The sequence below is a fragment of the Carassius auratus genome, unplaced genomic scaffold (assembly GCF_003368295.1).
Source record: "Carassius auratus strain Wakin unplaced genomic scaffold, ASM336829v1 scaf_tig00014308, whole genome shotgun sequence".
Taxonomy (NCBI): Eukaryota; Metazoa; Chordata; class Actinopteri; order Cypriniformes; family Cyprinidae; genus Carassius; species Carassius auratus.
Genome location: NW_020524488.1, coordinates 83,171 through 99,777, shown reverse-complemented (window position 1 = coordinate 99,777; position 16,607 = coordinate 83,171). Strand labels below are relative to the sequence as shown.

The window sequence follows — 16,607 nt, the reverse complement described above, 5'->3', positions numbered from 1 at the left end:
AAATGTAATACAAAAGCAGTGAATAAAAAATAAATATGGTCAAAAAGTAAGCCTCTAGAATGAGGCTTTCTGTAAGAAGGAGTTTTCAATATGACAGATCACAACCAGGTCCAAATCTCAGACAGAATACATGTTCATAAAGTGGTTTCAGTGCTGAATAAACCATACAAACAGCATCAAACCCCTTAAGATCGACCTCAAATAAAAATAAATCCTAATTTAAGTCACTAACAGCAAATAGAGATAGATACACATCCCGTTTGAAGTGTCTCCTTGATTGCATGTTCATCAGCATCTTAAGTCGATGTGAATTTATAATGACTTTGCTGAGCTGTGGCTCTGTCTATGTGTGTGTGTTCTCTTTATCTGTGCTGTGTGTGAGAAACGCGTCTCCTGCGGTGCTCCCTATAGCGCTGCAGCAGCTCTTTTTTACTCTTGTTCTGACGGCGCCTCAGGCCTGCAGGTTTAGGAAGATCTCCTCTGGATGGCTTCTCTCTGCTTCCTGAAAAACAAGTTCATAAAAATGCATAAATCAAAACACTTAAACATACCCTGCCGACTCCTTGCCCATTCTAAAAACACCAAAATGATGACCCATCCGGCGGGCACAGAGAAATGGACAAATCATACTGAGCACTGACATAAGCAGATGTTTGAAGCCATGTTACATCATGTTCATCAAATGGTTTAAATAATCAGGATTTACACAGCAAACGTTTCTTAATCAGTATTCTACATTTAGTCATTCAGCATTTGAATTCGGTTTGTCTGTGGCGCAGCCAATATCTGTCACACTGCAGGATTATTCCACTGAGCTGCGAATAAGCTAAAAGTAAACTAAAAATTTGAAAAACTACAATGAAAACACCTTAATTTTGGCCAGCTATACCCACTATTGTCCCAAAGCTAATTAGTAGTAACGGGTACTGACGTGTTTCGCAGTGTGGACCCTTCCAACCATGGCAATCACAGTGGTAGCTGCCTTTCAGCAGCACACAGATGCCATCATTCATACAGGGGTTTGGACTGCACAGGTTAACAGGTTTTTTCACGTCTGTAGAAAAGAGGATCAAGTTCAAGAGAGCAACACATGACTATAAATACATCAAAGATGAAAAAATGCTTTCAAAGAGGAATATTTGTACTCGTTTGTTCAGCCCATTACCTGAACACACCATCTGTACTAGCACATCCTCAGAGTATTTCAGGTCATCATATGAAGGTACAGAGATCATGTGATCCTCAGAGCCGGCCATGCGGAAGAGGACCTCCTGATGTATGTTCCCAATGCCGATCACAAACACTGACACTCCGCTATCCCGGATCTTCTGGGCGGGCACTACTGCATCTTCTACACCCGTCCCATCAGTCAGTACCACCACGGCCTTGTTGACTCCAGGCCGTGCTCCTTTCCCCACCGTCAGGCTTTGGGAGAGCACATGGAGCAGGGCTGAACCTGTAGAGGCCTTCCCACCCAGAAAAGCAGCATCTCCCACTGCCTTCAGCACAGCAGAGCCCGAGTCATACTTATCCAGGTCAAAGACCGTGACGGGCCGCCTCCCATAAACCACCAGTCCCATCTGAGCCACATCTCGATTGATGTCGAACTGTACTGAGGTGCTCCGAACAAAGTCTTGAAGGTGGACGAAATTGTCCTTTCCTACACCACTAGAGGCATCCAATACAAAAACAAGGTCCAAAGATTGACCCAGACAGCCTAGTAAAGACAAAAAAATGACTTTAGAATAATACAAAAATCAAGTTTCAATACTTTAGCTTTTTTTTTTTTTTTTTTTTTAAGAACTTAGATATTCACTTGAAAAACAGTAATAATTTTTTTTAATGTATTTTCACTCACCAAACCTTTGCGTTTCCCCAAGAAACTTTGCATTTACTTGAAAAACATTTGTGGTTCTTCTCAAAACCTTTGCGTTACCCTGAGAAACTTTGCATTCAATCACAAAATACTTTCCCACAAAAATTATTTGCATCCCTCTCAACATGTTTGCTCAAGATTATTAAAGAATTTCCCCTGAAAAAAATTGTTCCCTCTCAATACTTCTGCCATTTCACGCAAAACCTTTGTGTTCCCCAATAAACTTTGGTAAGTTCCATTGATTACTGATTATGAATTAATTATTCAAAAATCATATTCTTTCTAGATTTTTCTTATTCAAATAAACTGTAAGTGTATTGTCAATATCTTTGTTTTGGGGTTATTTTTGTCTTTTTATTTCAGCAGCATTATGTTTTGATTAAGAATGATTAATTTATCATAATGATTCAGTTTTTCATCTTCATTATCATTGAGTAAATAAAAAAAACTCTTCATGCACACTGTTGTCAGTAATTTTGCAGATAAGATTAGTGCTATGCTGTACATACAATCTACACTGAATGGAAAAGCTTGGACATTCTGCCAAACATTTAATGGAAATAATGACTGATACCCGAGGGTGTAAATCATAAATTCTAGGTGAGCTATTCCTTGAGGAACAACACATTCAGGACTTTACTGAGGACTTTCCAGTGGTTAAAATGAAGATTTGTTGAGATATCTACCCTGGTTGTCGACACTGCAAATTTTGGCTCTTAGTTCAGGGATCTTTGCACTCAATCTGTCGGGTGACTGGTATTTGATTGTGCGCTGGGGGTTCCCCGTGATGTTGTTTATTTCAGCCCTCATCTCTTCTGGTGCTACACCGATGATGAAGATCTCTCTGTCCCGTGCGTACTTCGCTGGCTCCACCACAGGGTCCACTGACGGCGTTCCCGTGAGCAGCACTACCACTCGCGGCAGGTCGTCCTGAATATCAGCGAACACAGGTGTGCTCTGGAAGCCATTGTGTGTGATGTAGCGAAGGGCGTTTCCAGCCTTGGCCTGCCCACCCCGATACTCCAAGCCCTCAACAGCCTGGATCAGCTTCGCCGGGTCTCTGTGCTCCCCGATTTTGGCCTCGATCTTCACATCGCTTCCATATTGGGCCAACCCCATCTTCACAGGGGTGTCAGAGCTCAATACAGCCTGCATGAAACGCTTCAGGAAGGACTTGAAGTGCAAGAAGCCCTCCAGAGTAAGTGCAGAGGAGCCCTCGAGCAGGAAGAGCACATCCACAGAGCAGTCGAAACTTAGAACCGGAGCTGGAAAAAGAGGATACTTTCTAAGATCTAATGAACGTGCTTAACATTCCACTTCTGCATGATCTCATGTTTATTTTAGAGTTTAGTTAAGATCATGTGAGAAACAACATTGTTAAAGGAGAAGGGAATAGGACTCTACTGTCCTTTATCCATTAATGGGACAGTTCACCCAAAAACGAAAATTCTTTTATAAATAACTCACCCAAACCCTTAAGACCTTTGTTTATTTTCAGAACAACAATTAAGATATTTACAATTAAATATGAGGTCTTATGGGTTTGGAATGACATGAGGGTGAGTAATTAATGAAATAATTGAATTTTTGGGGGGTGAACTATCCCTTTAACACATGCAAAAATGCATATAAGAACAGAATAAACAAACAAAAAGAGCCATCTTTCACTCTCAGGTAAGTGGGGTCATAACCCCTGCAAGTGATGTCATTCATACTGACAGACAGGAGGTTACACGTGTCATCACGTTCTGATTGGCCGGAAGATTCGATGTCAGTGTTACAATGGAACTCATGAAGACTGATGATGGCTTCTATCTCTGAATCTCATTTAGGAAACTACTCCCCCACCTTGAAAATATGTCCGTGTATGTTTGTGTGGTCAGAACCAAGTCTACAGATATTTTACACAGATTTTATGCCAACATTCTTTGGACAATTGTTTTTGGAGACTGCTGTGCCATTAATAAAATTAAGGTACTATTATTGCAATATAATTAATTGATTCACTGCACAAGACAAGACGTTAGCAATGCTTCTGACTTTGAGGGCATTTGGAGAGGAGAACAGTGTGGTATTAGCTCATAATTAGAGTGTCCCTTTCATCTGTAGTACATAAGACGTCTGAGGTATATTTCAGTCAGCCATGACCTGACCCAAAAGCTGACCCCCGCTGTAATGTGAGACCATGAGCTGTTTATGAAACCCCAACCACCCCACCCATACCCATACCCATACCCCCACCCCCACACACTCCAACCAAACTCACCAAAACAACACACACACACATCTGACAGTGAACTTGAGACTGGAACAGCTCATTAGAGGATTCTGAGGAGTGTGGGAAGAGAAGTGTGAACTCACCACAATTGGGGTCACTGCCGTACCCCGCGGGACACTCGCAGCGGTATTTCTCCAGTCCCTCAGATAAACACGTCCCCCCGTTCTGACAGGGCTGAGAATCACAGGGTTCTAAACAGAGAATGTTAGTCACATTTGGGCACACTTTATTTTAAGGTCCAATTCTTGCTATTAACAAACCATTAACTAAGACTTTTGCCTCAATAATCTCCTACTTTGCTACTTTTTAATAATTAGTAAGGTAGTTGTTAAATTTAGGTATTGGGCAGGATTAGGGATAAAGAATATGGTCATGCATAATATATGCTTTATAAGTACTAATAAACAAACAGCTAATACGTTAATAATAGGTATGCTAATAAGCAACTAGTTAATAGTGAGAATTGGTCTCTATACTAAACTATTACCTAAAATTCTAATGATTATGAAATTAAATATTCATTATTTTGATTGTTAGCTCTTACCTGGACATATAGTCCTGTGACAGACAACAGGGTGTTGCCTGTAAACTTTGTTATACCTGTAAGATGATGCGAAAACCAATTTCAGTCCACAAATTCCTGTTAATGAACTTAGTTTTACCTCAGGCCATGAAACTTCACAATTAAAAATAATAGTGAAAATTTGCAACAATTTATTATAATTTTTTTATTATTGTGTGAAACAGAGTCAGTGCACATTAAGGTCATTTTAACATAGTATACTTACACTTCAATTAGGCCAAAAGCATCTCAAGATCATTGTGTTTTGCTCCATCCATGTCATTTACCTGTAATGAGGGCAGAGGGATGTGTACGGGGAGTATCCCTTGGACCCCTTCCAGCACATGAAGTTTCCCTGAAGCTCTTTGACCGTCTCCAGGGTTTTCTGAACACACGGGTAAGACTCCACTTTGCACCCTGCAGATGTCACAGTGCAGGAAACATGACTCGCTGTTCATAAACCCAGATGGTGCTGTTGACTGAGACACAGGTGAGTTTTTACCTGAAGGAACGGCAGTACAGACGGATGAGGTGGTGAGGGTAGTGAATAACCCGTTTACAGCGTCACTGAAGTGCTCCGCGAAGAATACGTGAGAGTCTGAGGGGCTGCTCGCCAATTTACGGAGCTCTTCCCATCTTAGGAGAGAAAGACAAGGCATGATTTGACAGCTGATATGTATTGTGAAAAGCACTACTCATCAAATACATTTACTACTATAGTTTGGGGTTGGTAAGATTTGAATTTTGATTTAAAATAGTTTCTTCTTATTATCATTGTTGAAAACAGGTGTACTGCTTAAGACCGCAAACTTTTTAACACTTGTGTAGGTCACAGCCAATTCCAGATTTACAGTATTGTTCAAAATAATAGCAGTACAATGTGACTAACCAGAATAATCAAGGTTTTTCGTATATTTTTTTATTGCTACATGGCAAACAAGTTACCAGTAGGTTCAGTAGATTGTCAGAAAACAAATGAGACCCAGCATTCATGATATGCACGCTCTTAAGGCTGTGCAATTGGGCAATTAGTTGAATTAGTTGAAAGGGGTGTGTTCAAAAAAATAGCAGTGTGGCATTCAATCACTGAGGTCATCAATTTTGTGAAGAAACAGGTGTGAATCAGGTGGCCCCTATTTAAGGATGAAGCCAACACTTGTTGAACATGCATTTGAAAGCTGAGGAAAATGGGTCGTTCAAGACATTGTTCAGAAGAACAGCGTACTTTGATTAAAAAGTTGATTAGAGAGGGGAAAACCTATAAAGAGGTGCAAAAAATGATAGGCTGTTCAGCTAAAATGATCTCCAATGCCTTAAAATGGAGAGCAAAACCAGAGAGACGTGGAAGAAAACGGAAGACAACCATCAAAATGGATAGAAGAATAACCAGAATGGCAAAGGCTCAGCCAATGATCACCTCCAGGATGATCAAAGACAGTCTGGAGTTACCTGTAAGTACTGTGACAGTTAGAAGACGTCTGTGTGAAGCTAATCTATTTTCAAGAATCCCCCGCAAAGTCCCTCTGTTAAAAAAAAGGCATGTGCAGAAGAGGTTACAATTTGCCAAAGAACACATCAACTGGCCTAAAGAGAAATGGAGGAACATTTTGTGGACTGATGAGAGTAAAATTGTTCTTTTTGGGTCCAAGGGCCACAGGCAGTTTGTGAGACGACCCCCAAACTCTGAATTCAAGCCACAGTACACAGTGAAGACAGTGAAGCATGGAGGTGCAAGCATCATGATATGGGCATGTTTCTCCTACTATGGTGTTGGGCCTATTTATCGCATACCAGGGATCATGGATCAGTTTGCATATGTTAAAATACTTGAAGAGGTCATGTTGCCCTATGCTGAAGAGGACATGCCCTTGAAATGGTTGTTTCAACAAGACAATGACCCAAAACACACTAGTAAACGGGCAAAGTCTTGGTTCCAAACCAACAAAATTAATGTTATGGAGTGGCCAGCCCAATCTCCAGACCTTAATCCAATTGAGAACTTGTGGGGTGATATCAAAAATGCTGTTTCTGAAGCAAAACCAAGAAATGTGAATGAATTGTGGAATGTTGTTAAAGAATCATGGAGTGGAATAACAGCTGAGAGGTGCCACAAGTTGGTTGACTCCATGCCACACAGATGTCAAGCAGTTTTAAAAAACTGTGGTCATACAACTAAATATTAGTTTAGTGATTCACAGGATTGCTAAATCCCAGAAAAAAAAATGTTTGTACAAAATAGTTTTGAGTTTGTACAGTCAAAGGTAGACACTGCTATTTTTTTGAACACACCCCTTTCAACTAATTGCCCAATTGCACAGCCTTAAGAGCGTGCATATCATGAATGCTGGGTCTTGTTTGTTTTCTGACAATCTACTGAACCTACTGGTAACTTGTTTGCCACGTAGCAATAAAAAATATACTAAAAACCTTGATTATTCTGGTTAGTCACATTGTACTGCTATTATTTTGAACAATACTGTATATACAGAAAATATGGTGTGGTAAAAATGTGGCAGATAAATTTTGAGAGGCAAGAGCATATGGTGCTTCAAGAACTCATCTATTAATCTAAACGTCACAGTAATTCACCAAAACACACCACTGATTCATTCCCAGCTGTTAGACATGGTCATTAAGGTGTTTATTCACTAAGATTCCTTCTTTCTCCTGCACCTGTTGGGAAGCTGCCATAAAGCCTCAAAGTAAAGAGAGAACACAGGAATCTGCAGCCTAAACAACGGCAACAACACACATCCAGGCAGTCAGCAGCCTTTTAGTCTACAATAACAAATAATCAATTCACTGACTAATAGAGCTGAAGACATTTACAATATGACAGCACCTGTACCTACAAAATGCTTCAGAACAACCACTAATAAAAAAAAGTAAAAGTAAAAAAAAGTTGTGGTCAGAATTATTAGGCTTTTTGGTAAATATGAAAAAAAGAATCCGATATGTTTATCATTTTAATGTTCATTTTAAATATCATTTCATGAAGAAACCTCGTTATGACACATGAGGCAAATTATCGCCTAGGGGTGCTAATAATTTTCACATGATTTCTCCCCAATTTTTATTGTTTTATGCCAATGACAGTTTAGATTTTACAATAAGGTTCCATTAATTAATGTAGTTAATGTATTAACTAACATGAACGAACAATGAGCAATACATGTATTACAGTATTTATTCATCGCTGTTAATGTTAGTTAATGAAAATACAGTTATTCATTGTTAGTTCTTGTTAATTCACAGTGCATTAACTAATGTTAACAAGCATAACGTTTGATTTTATAATGCGATAGTAAATGTTGAAATTATTATTAACTAGAGTTAATAAAAGGCTGTAGAAGTATTGTTCATTCTTGGTTCATGTTAACTTAATCAGTTAGTAATGTTTACTAATGAACCTTATTGTAGTGTTAACCTTTTTTCGTTTATATTTTTATATTTTTCTTTATTGTTCGACATTAAGTGAAAGCTAGTTGTTTTTTTTTTACATTTCTTCCATAATAAATTGGCACGATCACACGATTTTTAATATAGAGTCTTATTGCAGTAATTCACGGTTTTGTGTTGTATTGTTGTTGTCTTTATTCAGCATAAAATGAAAGCAGTACAACAGACAACAGACTTTTGGACTACAATTGACTACAATTAGTACAATTAATAAATTGAAAATAATATATATAATTATATATTACATTTAAATATTTTTTACATTACAGAAATTGTTTGTTTTTTTCACTAAAGTAGTGAATATGTGGTGTGAAAATGTCATGAAAATAATGCCACATAAAAATATCTTACAGCCTTCATTTTACTTTAGCAAAATATAACGTATTATTTCACTAAAAATTATTTTGTGGTCCGGTGATGTTTTTGACAGGTTTTGTGAAGCAGGTTATTAGAGCTGTGAGGGTTTTATTTCATTATTGACGTGAAAGTAAATGTGATGTGTTACCTAGGGTAATGGATCCCCACGGCAAACAGAGTCACTCCAGACAGCTTGAGCTCCGAGGCAGCCAGATGAACTGCCCCCTGGGACTTTCCGTCAGATAAGAGGATGACGACGCGTGGCACTGTGGAATTGCGTCCGCCAGAAAACCCCTTCCTCAAAACAAACTTCAGAGCCAGGCCTGTCTGTGTGCTTCCACCTCTGAGCGAGAGAGAGAGAAAAAAACAGACTTACCATATTTTCCGGACTATAAGTCACACTTTTTTTCATAGTTTGGTTAGTTACAGTCAGGTTTGACTTATTTATCAAAATTAGTTTGACATGAACCAAGAGAAATCATTACCGTCTACAGCCGCGAGATGGCGCTGTAGGCGCCTGTAGACGTTAATTATTTCTCTTGCTTCTTCTAAATAAATGCGATTTATAGTCCAGTGACTGCTGGACTGATGCGACTTATACTTAGGTGCGACTTATAGTCCGAAAAATGTAACCTAAAGTACCTTTAACATATTGCATTTTTAAAACAAAACAGAGAGTCTAGAATATCAAAATAAACTACTGCCGCACACATCACTGTGAAATGATATTTCAGTCTTTAATACTGAGCTTTGTTGTTTGTCACACCTCCACTAGAACAGCAAATCAGATACCTACAGCAGCACAGTCAGGCTTAAAAATCTAGAGCAACACACTGAAAATGTAGGGTTCGAAATCTAATTTAAAGCCAGTTAATAAAGGGTTTTAGGAGTTATGGAAAAGGTAAATCAAAGCAAAATTATGTAAAATGAAATAATAGTTAAGATTCTGCACTATTTCAAGGTCACCAATTAAACAAGCTAATTTGTAACACGGACCATGTGAACTCCTTCATACAGATGATCAGAAATTGCTGTAAAGCCTTATACTGATAATATTATCTTGTAATGAAAGCATCTGTAGTAGACAGAAGATACAAATGCAAAATACAAGTTTTTTCCCTAAATAAATTCTATACAGAATAATATAAAAAACTGAACACTCATGAAACTCTTTTTCTATAGTATTTACAACCATAATAAAATGTATTAATTGATTGAGTTCCGTTATATATTTAGATATTTTAAGTTTATATAGTATTTATACATGCACACACAGACGATTTTCTATATTTTAATAGTAATTCTTAATAATGTAATTCACCTTTTGTGTTGTTGTCTCTTAAATCAACATAACAGGCAGTAAAACTATAGAAATATTACAAATTATATCACTTAATATAATAATTCTATATTATTTTATCTTTTTTCAAATTACAAAAATGAGACCTAAATAATATCAAATTAATAATAATGACAATAATAAAAATAATAATTGAATCTATTTATTTATGTACAGTAAGTGTATGAATGCATGCATGTACACAATACAGTTTCATGAGTGACTAGTGAATAAAAGATAATATTTTCACTGTCATATATTGACAACAATCCTTTATCCTGTGCTGAAATACATGATCTCCTATATCCTACAGGGATACTGACTGAGTCCCAGCTGGGCTTCTCTCCATCATCTTCTCTCACATTTATTCAGCTAGACAGACAATTAGTGAGATTTTCATAGAGTGGGAATCTGAAACCGTAATTTCACAGCCTGTTGAGGGAGATGCGGTATGTCCTGACTGGGTGATGAGGTTCAGGCCAGCTGTGTGCTCAGAGTGTAATTCACACTCATGTTGAGAGTGACGAATCCCTCAGCTCTGTGTTGGCAAAGTCTCCAAGACATCCAATGGAGTGAGGTATTTCCCATCCTCCACAGGAAGTGCTAAGGCCTAATAGACACACAGTTACAGTAATCTCTGTACCTATACTGGATCTTCTTCATCTTTTTCTTCAGCTCCTGTTTGCTCTTGTAGGAGTCTAGACTGATTTCCAGTTTGGGCGTGGAACCAAACCGAACAACTCCAACTCTCACCTGCCCAAAACAGAGAACGCAATTTAAACACCACAAACAGGAAGCAACATTTTTATTTGACATCATAATACCAGGAGTTCAAAAACAGCCTTTCCAATTTAAAGAAAAAAAAAATTAAGAAAAAAATGTTTTACAAGAAAATACTTAAAATACAGTCTACAGTATTGCAGACTTATTCTTCATAATTGTATTTGTTACTTGTGATTTCTTTAAGAATTTCTTAGTGAAAATTGTTTCTACACCAAATTTTTCAGGTTATTTCACCCTCGTGTTGTTCCAGTCTTTTGTATTAAACAATGGCTATCATTTAAAAAAAAATTTACATTTATTTGATTAATGTGTATATTCCTAGCTATATATGAAAATAAACACCAAAAAACTGTGATTATTCACAATTATTAATGACAATTCACATTTGATTATTGCATATACAAAAATGAATGTTGTTTTTTCATTAACAAACCATTTTTTAAAAAGTATACTTGCATTAACACACTATTTCAAAAAGTGCACTTCAAAAAAATTAGTTTCCACTACAGAAACACTATAGAGAGGAGATTGTGATAACATGAGGGTGAGTAAATAATGAAACCTTTTCAATTTGGGGAGAACATTTCCTTTATTCTGATTGTATGTAATCTGACCTTCTCCCTGCTGACATCGAGAGCCTCACACAGCTTCAACACATAATGACGGGACCGTTCAAATCCTCCTTTCCCAACGCTGTGAGAGCTATCCATCACAAAGAGAATATCCATTGCTGTGGAGCACTGCATCACTGACCACACACAGGAGAAAACACAAAGCTTACCCATCTATACTGAATTGTCACTAATGTGTAATATTAGTCTATGAAAGTCCAGACTGATTTATCCTGCGGCACATGAAGCAACACAATGGTGGTGCAAAACAACATGTTCACACACACTAGCCTGTATTTGACACACTTAAGCAGCTCAAAGGTCACCTGTGGCATGTTCTAGCAGGGATATATATACACTCACAAACACATTACAGCAAGTTTGTGCTAGCCAACCGGCCTAATTATAATGCATGTAGCTGTCATGTTAGAACCTGCCAGCTGTCATATAGAAGTCGATTAGACAGATAGCATGCCCTGTCTGTAACAGCACATGCACACTTTTAGTTATGCAAATGAGGACACAAAATAGATTTCTATTGTTTGTTTGTTTTTTAAGCTAAATGTAATTTCTAGATAACAACATTAAGGTAATGTCTGTGGGCAATTGTGCACCCTAAATTATAGGCAAGTAAATACACAGTCTCAGGTTTTCTGTATCTCTGTGGAGTCATTTCTTCAGATATTCAACATGAAACGAAGCCCTCTCTTTACTTGTAAACACAGGTTAAACGCAGTACTGTAGATTAGTGGCTCTTCATACAGACATGTATTTTTCTATTCAATACATATTTTAAATGCTGTTCAACTACACTACAGGGCTGCTTTGTAAATGTTTGAAGATTCATCACCTGATTTTCTGAGAAAAAAAAAAGGAAAATAAGTCAGCACTAACTTTCTCCAGCAGCGTTTATCTTCATAATGGTTTCAAGATCCGTTTGCATTTCCTGCACCGAGGAAATGGACCAAACTATAAAGAAAGAGATACTGTCATTAGTAGAGTTAGTAGATAGCAGACTTACCAAACAATCTTCAAGAGATTGTTCTATAATATATGAATGTTTTACATGCATTTTTTAATAGTTTTTAAAAGTTTCAAAGTTTATAAACGAATAAAACCAGCCAAAAACGGGTCATATTTCACCCAAAAATCTAAAGAAATAAATTAGATACAAAAAGCTTGCAACCTATTTTAAGGTTATTTTAAAAAAAATAAGCACCATCCCTAATCCTTGTACTGAAAATGTATTGATACATGAAAATATGATACATTACAAAAACTAGTATTTATGTACCAGAATTATATATCTTGTACTGCCACATTTATGCTTGATTTTTTTTTTTTTTTATATAAACTGTAATAGCTTTGAATCACACAATTAATACATAAATAAAAAATAATTCATTTCAATGATGAAAATGTGCTAAATATTCATGAAAATAACGCAAATACAATACAACACAAAATATCTGAATGTCCCTAAAGACATTTTCAGGTGAAATGTGACCTGGGCATGTTTCTGGTGTTACGGACCCATTTACTCCCTCAGGCACCGTCAAAGTCAACAACAGCTTACACAAATGAGTCATTTGAGCATGATTTCTAGACAGCTGTGTCGACCTCTGGCCCTACGACACAGCGCCGCATGAAACTCACTAAACACCCTTCAGAGGGGACTAATTCAGGACGACTTCCATTCCCGCAACGCCCACTGGACGTGAAGAGAATGGTCAGGCTGTCCTGTCCTGGCCTGTGCTTGCTCCTCGAGTGAGCAGGGTCCAGAGCAACATGCTCTCTCATGCTTAGAAACACTGATTCTTTGATATAAACTGTGTAAATCTTATCTCCCTTATTTGTTGTGAACCATGAAGCTTTATGGTTTTGTTATAAAACAAAATAAAATACAATTTAGATGATATGAAATTCAATAACAGCAAGTGCGCAGTCACTTCCTCTTACCTTGACCAAACAGGAACATGAGAAGGAGATACAGCTGGCTACTAGAGAACATTTTTAAGCCCTGAAATATGAACAAAACAAGGATCAATTAAAACTTAGGAAGGAGTTTTGCAGGAAGTCTTTGAATAGGCCAACTACTGAGCAAGTGTGCCAAAAAAAACTTGAGAATACTAAAAAAAGATAAAAGACTATCAGGAAAAACTAATTTTGGAGAGAAAGATTTCTTGGAATTACACTCATGTGTTGGTGGGCTTGAAGTTGGTGAGGCAATTTTTACTGACCCTCAGAGGCACTGGTCAGATAAGCAAGGAACATGTGATGAGAAAGAGCCAGTCTGAGGGCTATTTCAACCAACTAATGGCTGAGGGACTCACTCAGGTACTAGTGGTCTAGTCTGCTCCCTTATACTTAATACAATGACTGACAACTACAACTCAAGGGACTCGTGACAAAATCTTGTTGGGAGGCCGTCTGAGCACTGAGCCTAATGAGTAGGCATTACAGGGCCCCAAACATTGTTCCTACTGTAGCTGTACCCCTGGTAGCAGGCAAGCTCAGGTCTAAGCCAGTCAAACTGTCATCACATCAGACTAATCATTTACCCCTCTGTGTTTTGAGAAATGTGGAGGAGAGCCCAGTGATGTGTGGAGAAAACTGCATGATACTCTTCGTCTCAGATTAAGTCTCCCTGCGGCCAAAAAATCCTTTTATGCAACATTACCAAAGCTTAAGGTCAAAGTTCACATCTTTAAGAACCACACTTTATTAAATTAAACATGTTGACGAATGCCAACTGGCGGCACCAGACAGAAGAATTGTTCAACGCTATATTGGACACAGGATTCAATGTTAACATCAACTTGTTCTACTCTATTAAAGTCAAACCAGCAACCATCCAGAACCAACACTTAAAATAAAAGAACTGGCTCGTGCTCAGACTATCAGAATTATCTTCTTCTTTCCAATGAATTATCATTATTATTACTACATTAGACACATGACATGTTCAAAAGCTTGAGGACAGTACAATTTTTCAAAAGAAGGATGCAAGAATGCATTAAATATATCAAAATGACAGTAAAGACATTTCTAAGGTTACAAAAAACTATTTCAAATAAATGCACAACTGTTTTAAACATTAATAGTATGAAGAAATGTTTCTTCAGCAGCAATTCAGCATATTAAAAAGAGTGTCACACTAAAGCTTTACCACCATGGGAATAAATCACATTTTAAAATATAATAAAACAGAAAAGAGTTTTTTGAATCAAATAATGCAGCCTAGGTGAGCATGAGAGGCTTCTTTCAAAAACATATTTAAAAAATCATTTCAAGCTCCAGCCTTCTGTTGAGTACAAGTTTTATAGAAAATCATAGGTAGACACATCCATAATGCAACTTAATGACACCAGCTTGCATCATGGCTATTTTCAGTTTTCAGTTCACAAACCTTCCTGAATGTAGTCTTTGTAGTTGATAAAAGCAGATAAACAGTATAAGTCTATTCATGCTAGTGTGCATCCAGTGGTATATTTTCTTAATGTGTATGAGAGACATTTAAAGAACACAGGTGAAATGAGTTATCTGATTGGTCAGGTTACAGGTGTCAAGAGTAGTTTTAAGGCAGAGTGATTATCAGTTTTGGAAGGAAATGAAGTGAGTATTGAGGCAATTCTGACCCGTGCTCTCACTCTTTGATCATCTCACTCTAAAGACCCACCAAGAACAACACTCAAGAGAGGAAACATTAGGAATGCCACCTGACATTCTTTAAGATAGAATCTGTTCTGTAAAGAATCAAATCCAGCAAACTGAGAGCAAGAGTTTTGGACAATTCAGCCACACAGGACTCTTTAGAAAGTTGGACTACAGTAATCAAAGGGAATCTGATAAAAACCTGCCATACGATAACCTTGACTAACAACCGTATCAGTGTGTAACAAGTTAAGCCATCTAGGGCCAGAGCGGCACAGTAAAAGCTCTAGCTTTGCTCTCCTAATTCATACATTCCTCACTGGTCTAAGCTTAAGAGTGCAATTTAATCATTTCCTACTTTATCTATGAACACCTCCTCACCCAAGATGCCTTAATTCAGAGATTTTCAATATTTTAGATGCTACAGACCCTCAAATAGGACCATCTTTGTGTGAGGAACCCCAATCGTAAAATCTAGATATATATTTTTGTCTTTTTTTTTTCTTGGATTTTTTAAACATATATTTAATACATTTTTATTCATTTAAATTGGATCAACTTTAATATTTTTTTCTCTTAATCATTCCACAATCTCCATGCAGGCCCATGAGAAGAAAAAAAAAAAAAAAAAAAAAACATTCTACAGTTTCATGCATAACAACCCACAGTGCCAAGAACCTTTGTCACTATAAATGCACTGAAAACGATTTAATTAATAAATAAATAAAAATAGACTGAGTTGCAGGCTTCATGAGCTTTCATACTGTTGCATGTTATTTTTAAAAAAGCTAAATATATTTATTTGGCACTGCAGAGCTTAAAAGGCAACGCTTGTTAATGGACAAGACACAGGTGTATGCAGCTGCTTGATCCCTATGCAGGGAGCAAATGACCTGAGCAACACTAGACACTTCTATAACCACATGAGGGACAGTGAATGAGAAGAGACGCGGATGAAATGACACAGCACTTAGGTGCCTCCTCCCGAGCTCACTTATTACAAGCAATTTGTGACAATTCAGTTGTATAGATTGTCACGCATCAAACATTATGGAGAAATCATCATTTTAATCTAGTCATATACATCAGTTATGTTATGAAAAACAGTTTTAATGTATTTGCTGCTAAAAGCATCATTAGCACGAATTAATTAACAAAGGAAACCACCTGACTATTAAGAGTAATTTAGATACAATGTATTATTTTCTTTCATGCAAATGTTAGTTTAAATTCGATTACGCCAATATTTAATCTAATAAAATCCACAGCAGTTTTTTTTCTCCCCACTGTCGCACAATGTTTAGAAGAAACAAGCCTAAAGTTTTTGATTTAAGCAACAAGGTAGATTTAATGCAGAGAACGCGAATCAAACATTTGTCGTTACATTAATCTTCTCATGCGTGAACTGAAATGACGCAGTTAAATTTTGCTGTTGGAAAAGTAATAATGCGCAAGAAAAAAAAAGCACTTTTGTAATGTCCAGCACCGCTGCACCAACGGTTTTACGTTTAATGTTTCGGATTAACAACAGACTATAGATCAAAGAAATGTTAAAACATTTATATTTAATCTTAAAAACTTTAATAGCTCAGGAGTAAATCTCTCACCTCTCAGTGACACGACCGTTCTGTCCACGCCGCGGGAACTGAAGTGTCCCAGTCTCTCCTCAGCGGGGAACATGAGAGTAT

At 37.3% G+C, this 16,607-nt stretch overlaps 1 protein-coding gene across 2 annotated transcripts; it reads right to left on the bottom strand.

Moving 5' to 3' along the window:
- Positions 1 to 5: 5 nt before the first annotated feature.
- Positions 6 to 16,595, bottom strand: LOC113074308 (von Willebrand factor A domain-containing protein 2-like). Of its 2 annotated transcripts, none has more exons than XM_026247081.1 (14): positions 16,527 to 16,595; positions 13,225 to 13,285; positions 12,160 to 12,234; positions 11,269 to 11,402; positions 10,515 to 10,624; positions 8,681 to 8,875; positions 5,219 to 5,352; positions 5,004 to 5,133; positions 4,699 to 4,754; positions 4,238 to 4,345; positions 2,563 to 3,141; positions 1,166 to 1,717; positions 932 to 1,054; positions 6 to 502 (listed from the first exon to the last, which is right to left on the bottom strand). In XM_026247081.1, the coding sequence occupies exons 2-14, from the start codon at positions 13,274 to 13,276 to the stop codon at positions 363 to 365; spliced, it is 2,388 nt and encodes a 795-aa protein (XP_026102866.1). In that variant the 5' UTR covers positions 13,277 to 13,285; positions 16,527 to 16,595; the 3' UTR covers positions 6 to 362. The 2 variants fall into 2 exon arrangements, with proteins under 2 accessions (XP_026102866.1, XP_026102867.1); XM_026247082.1 differs by lacking the exon at positions 16,527 to 16,595 and adding an exon at positions 14,675 to 14,756.
- Positions 16,596 to 16,607: the final 12 nt, after the last annotated feature.

Bases quoted from the DNA above. Each gene is read 5' to 3' on its own strand.
- LOC113074308 (XM_026247081.1), bottom strand. From the start codon at position 13,276: ATGTTCTCTAGTAGCCAGCTGTATCTCCTTCTCATGTTCCTGTTTGGT. The intron at 10,625-11,268 runs GTCAGATTACAT...TGTTTTGGGCAG, and splicing joins TCGATGTCAGCAGGGAGAAG to GTGAGAGTTGGAGTTGTTCG. The intron at 4,346-4,698 runs GTAAGAGCTAAC...TTCTCTGTTTAG, and splicing joins TCACAGGACTATATGTCCAG to AACCCTGTGATTCTCAGCCC.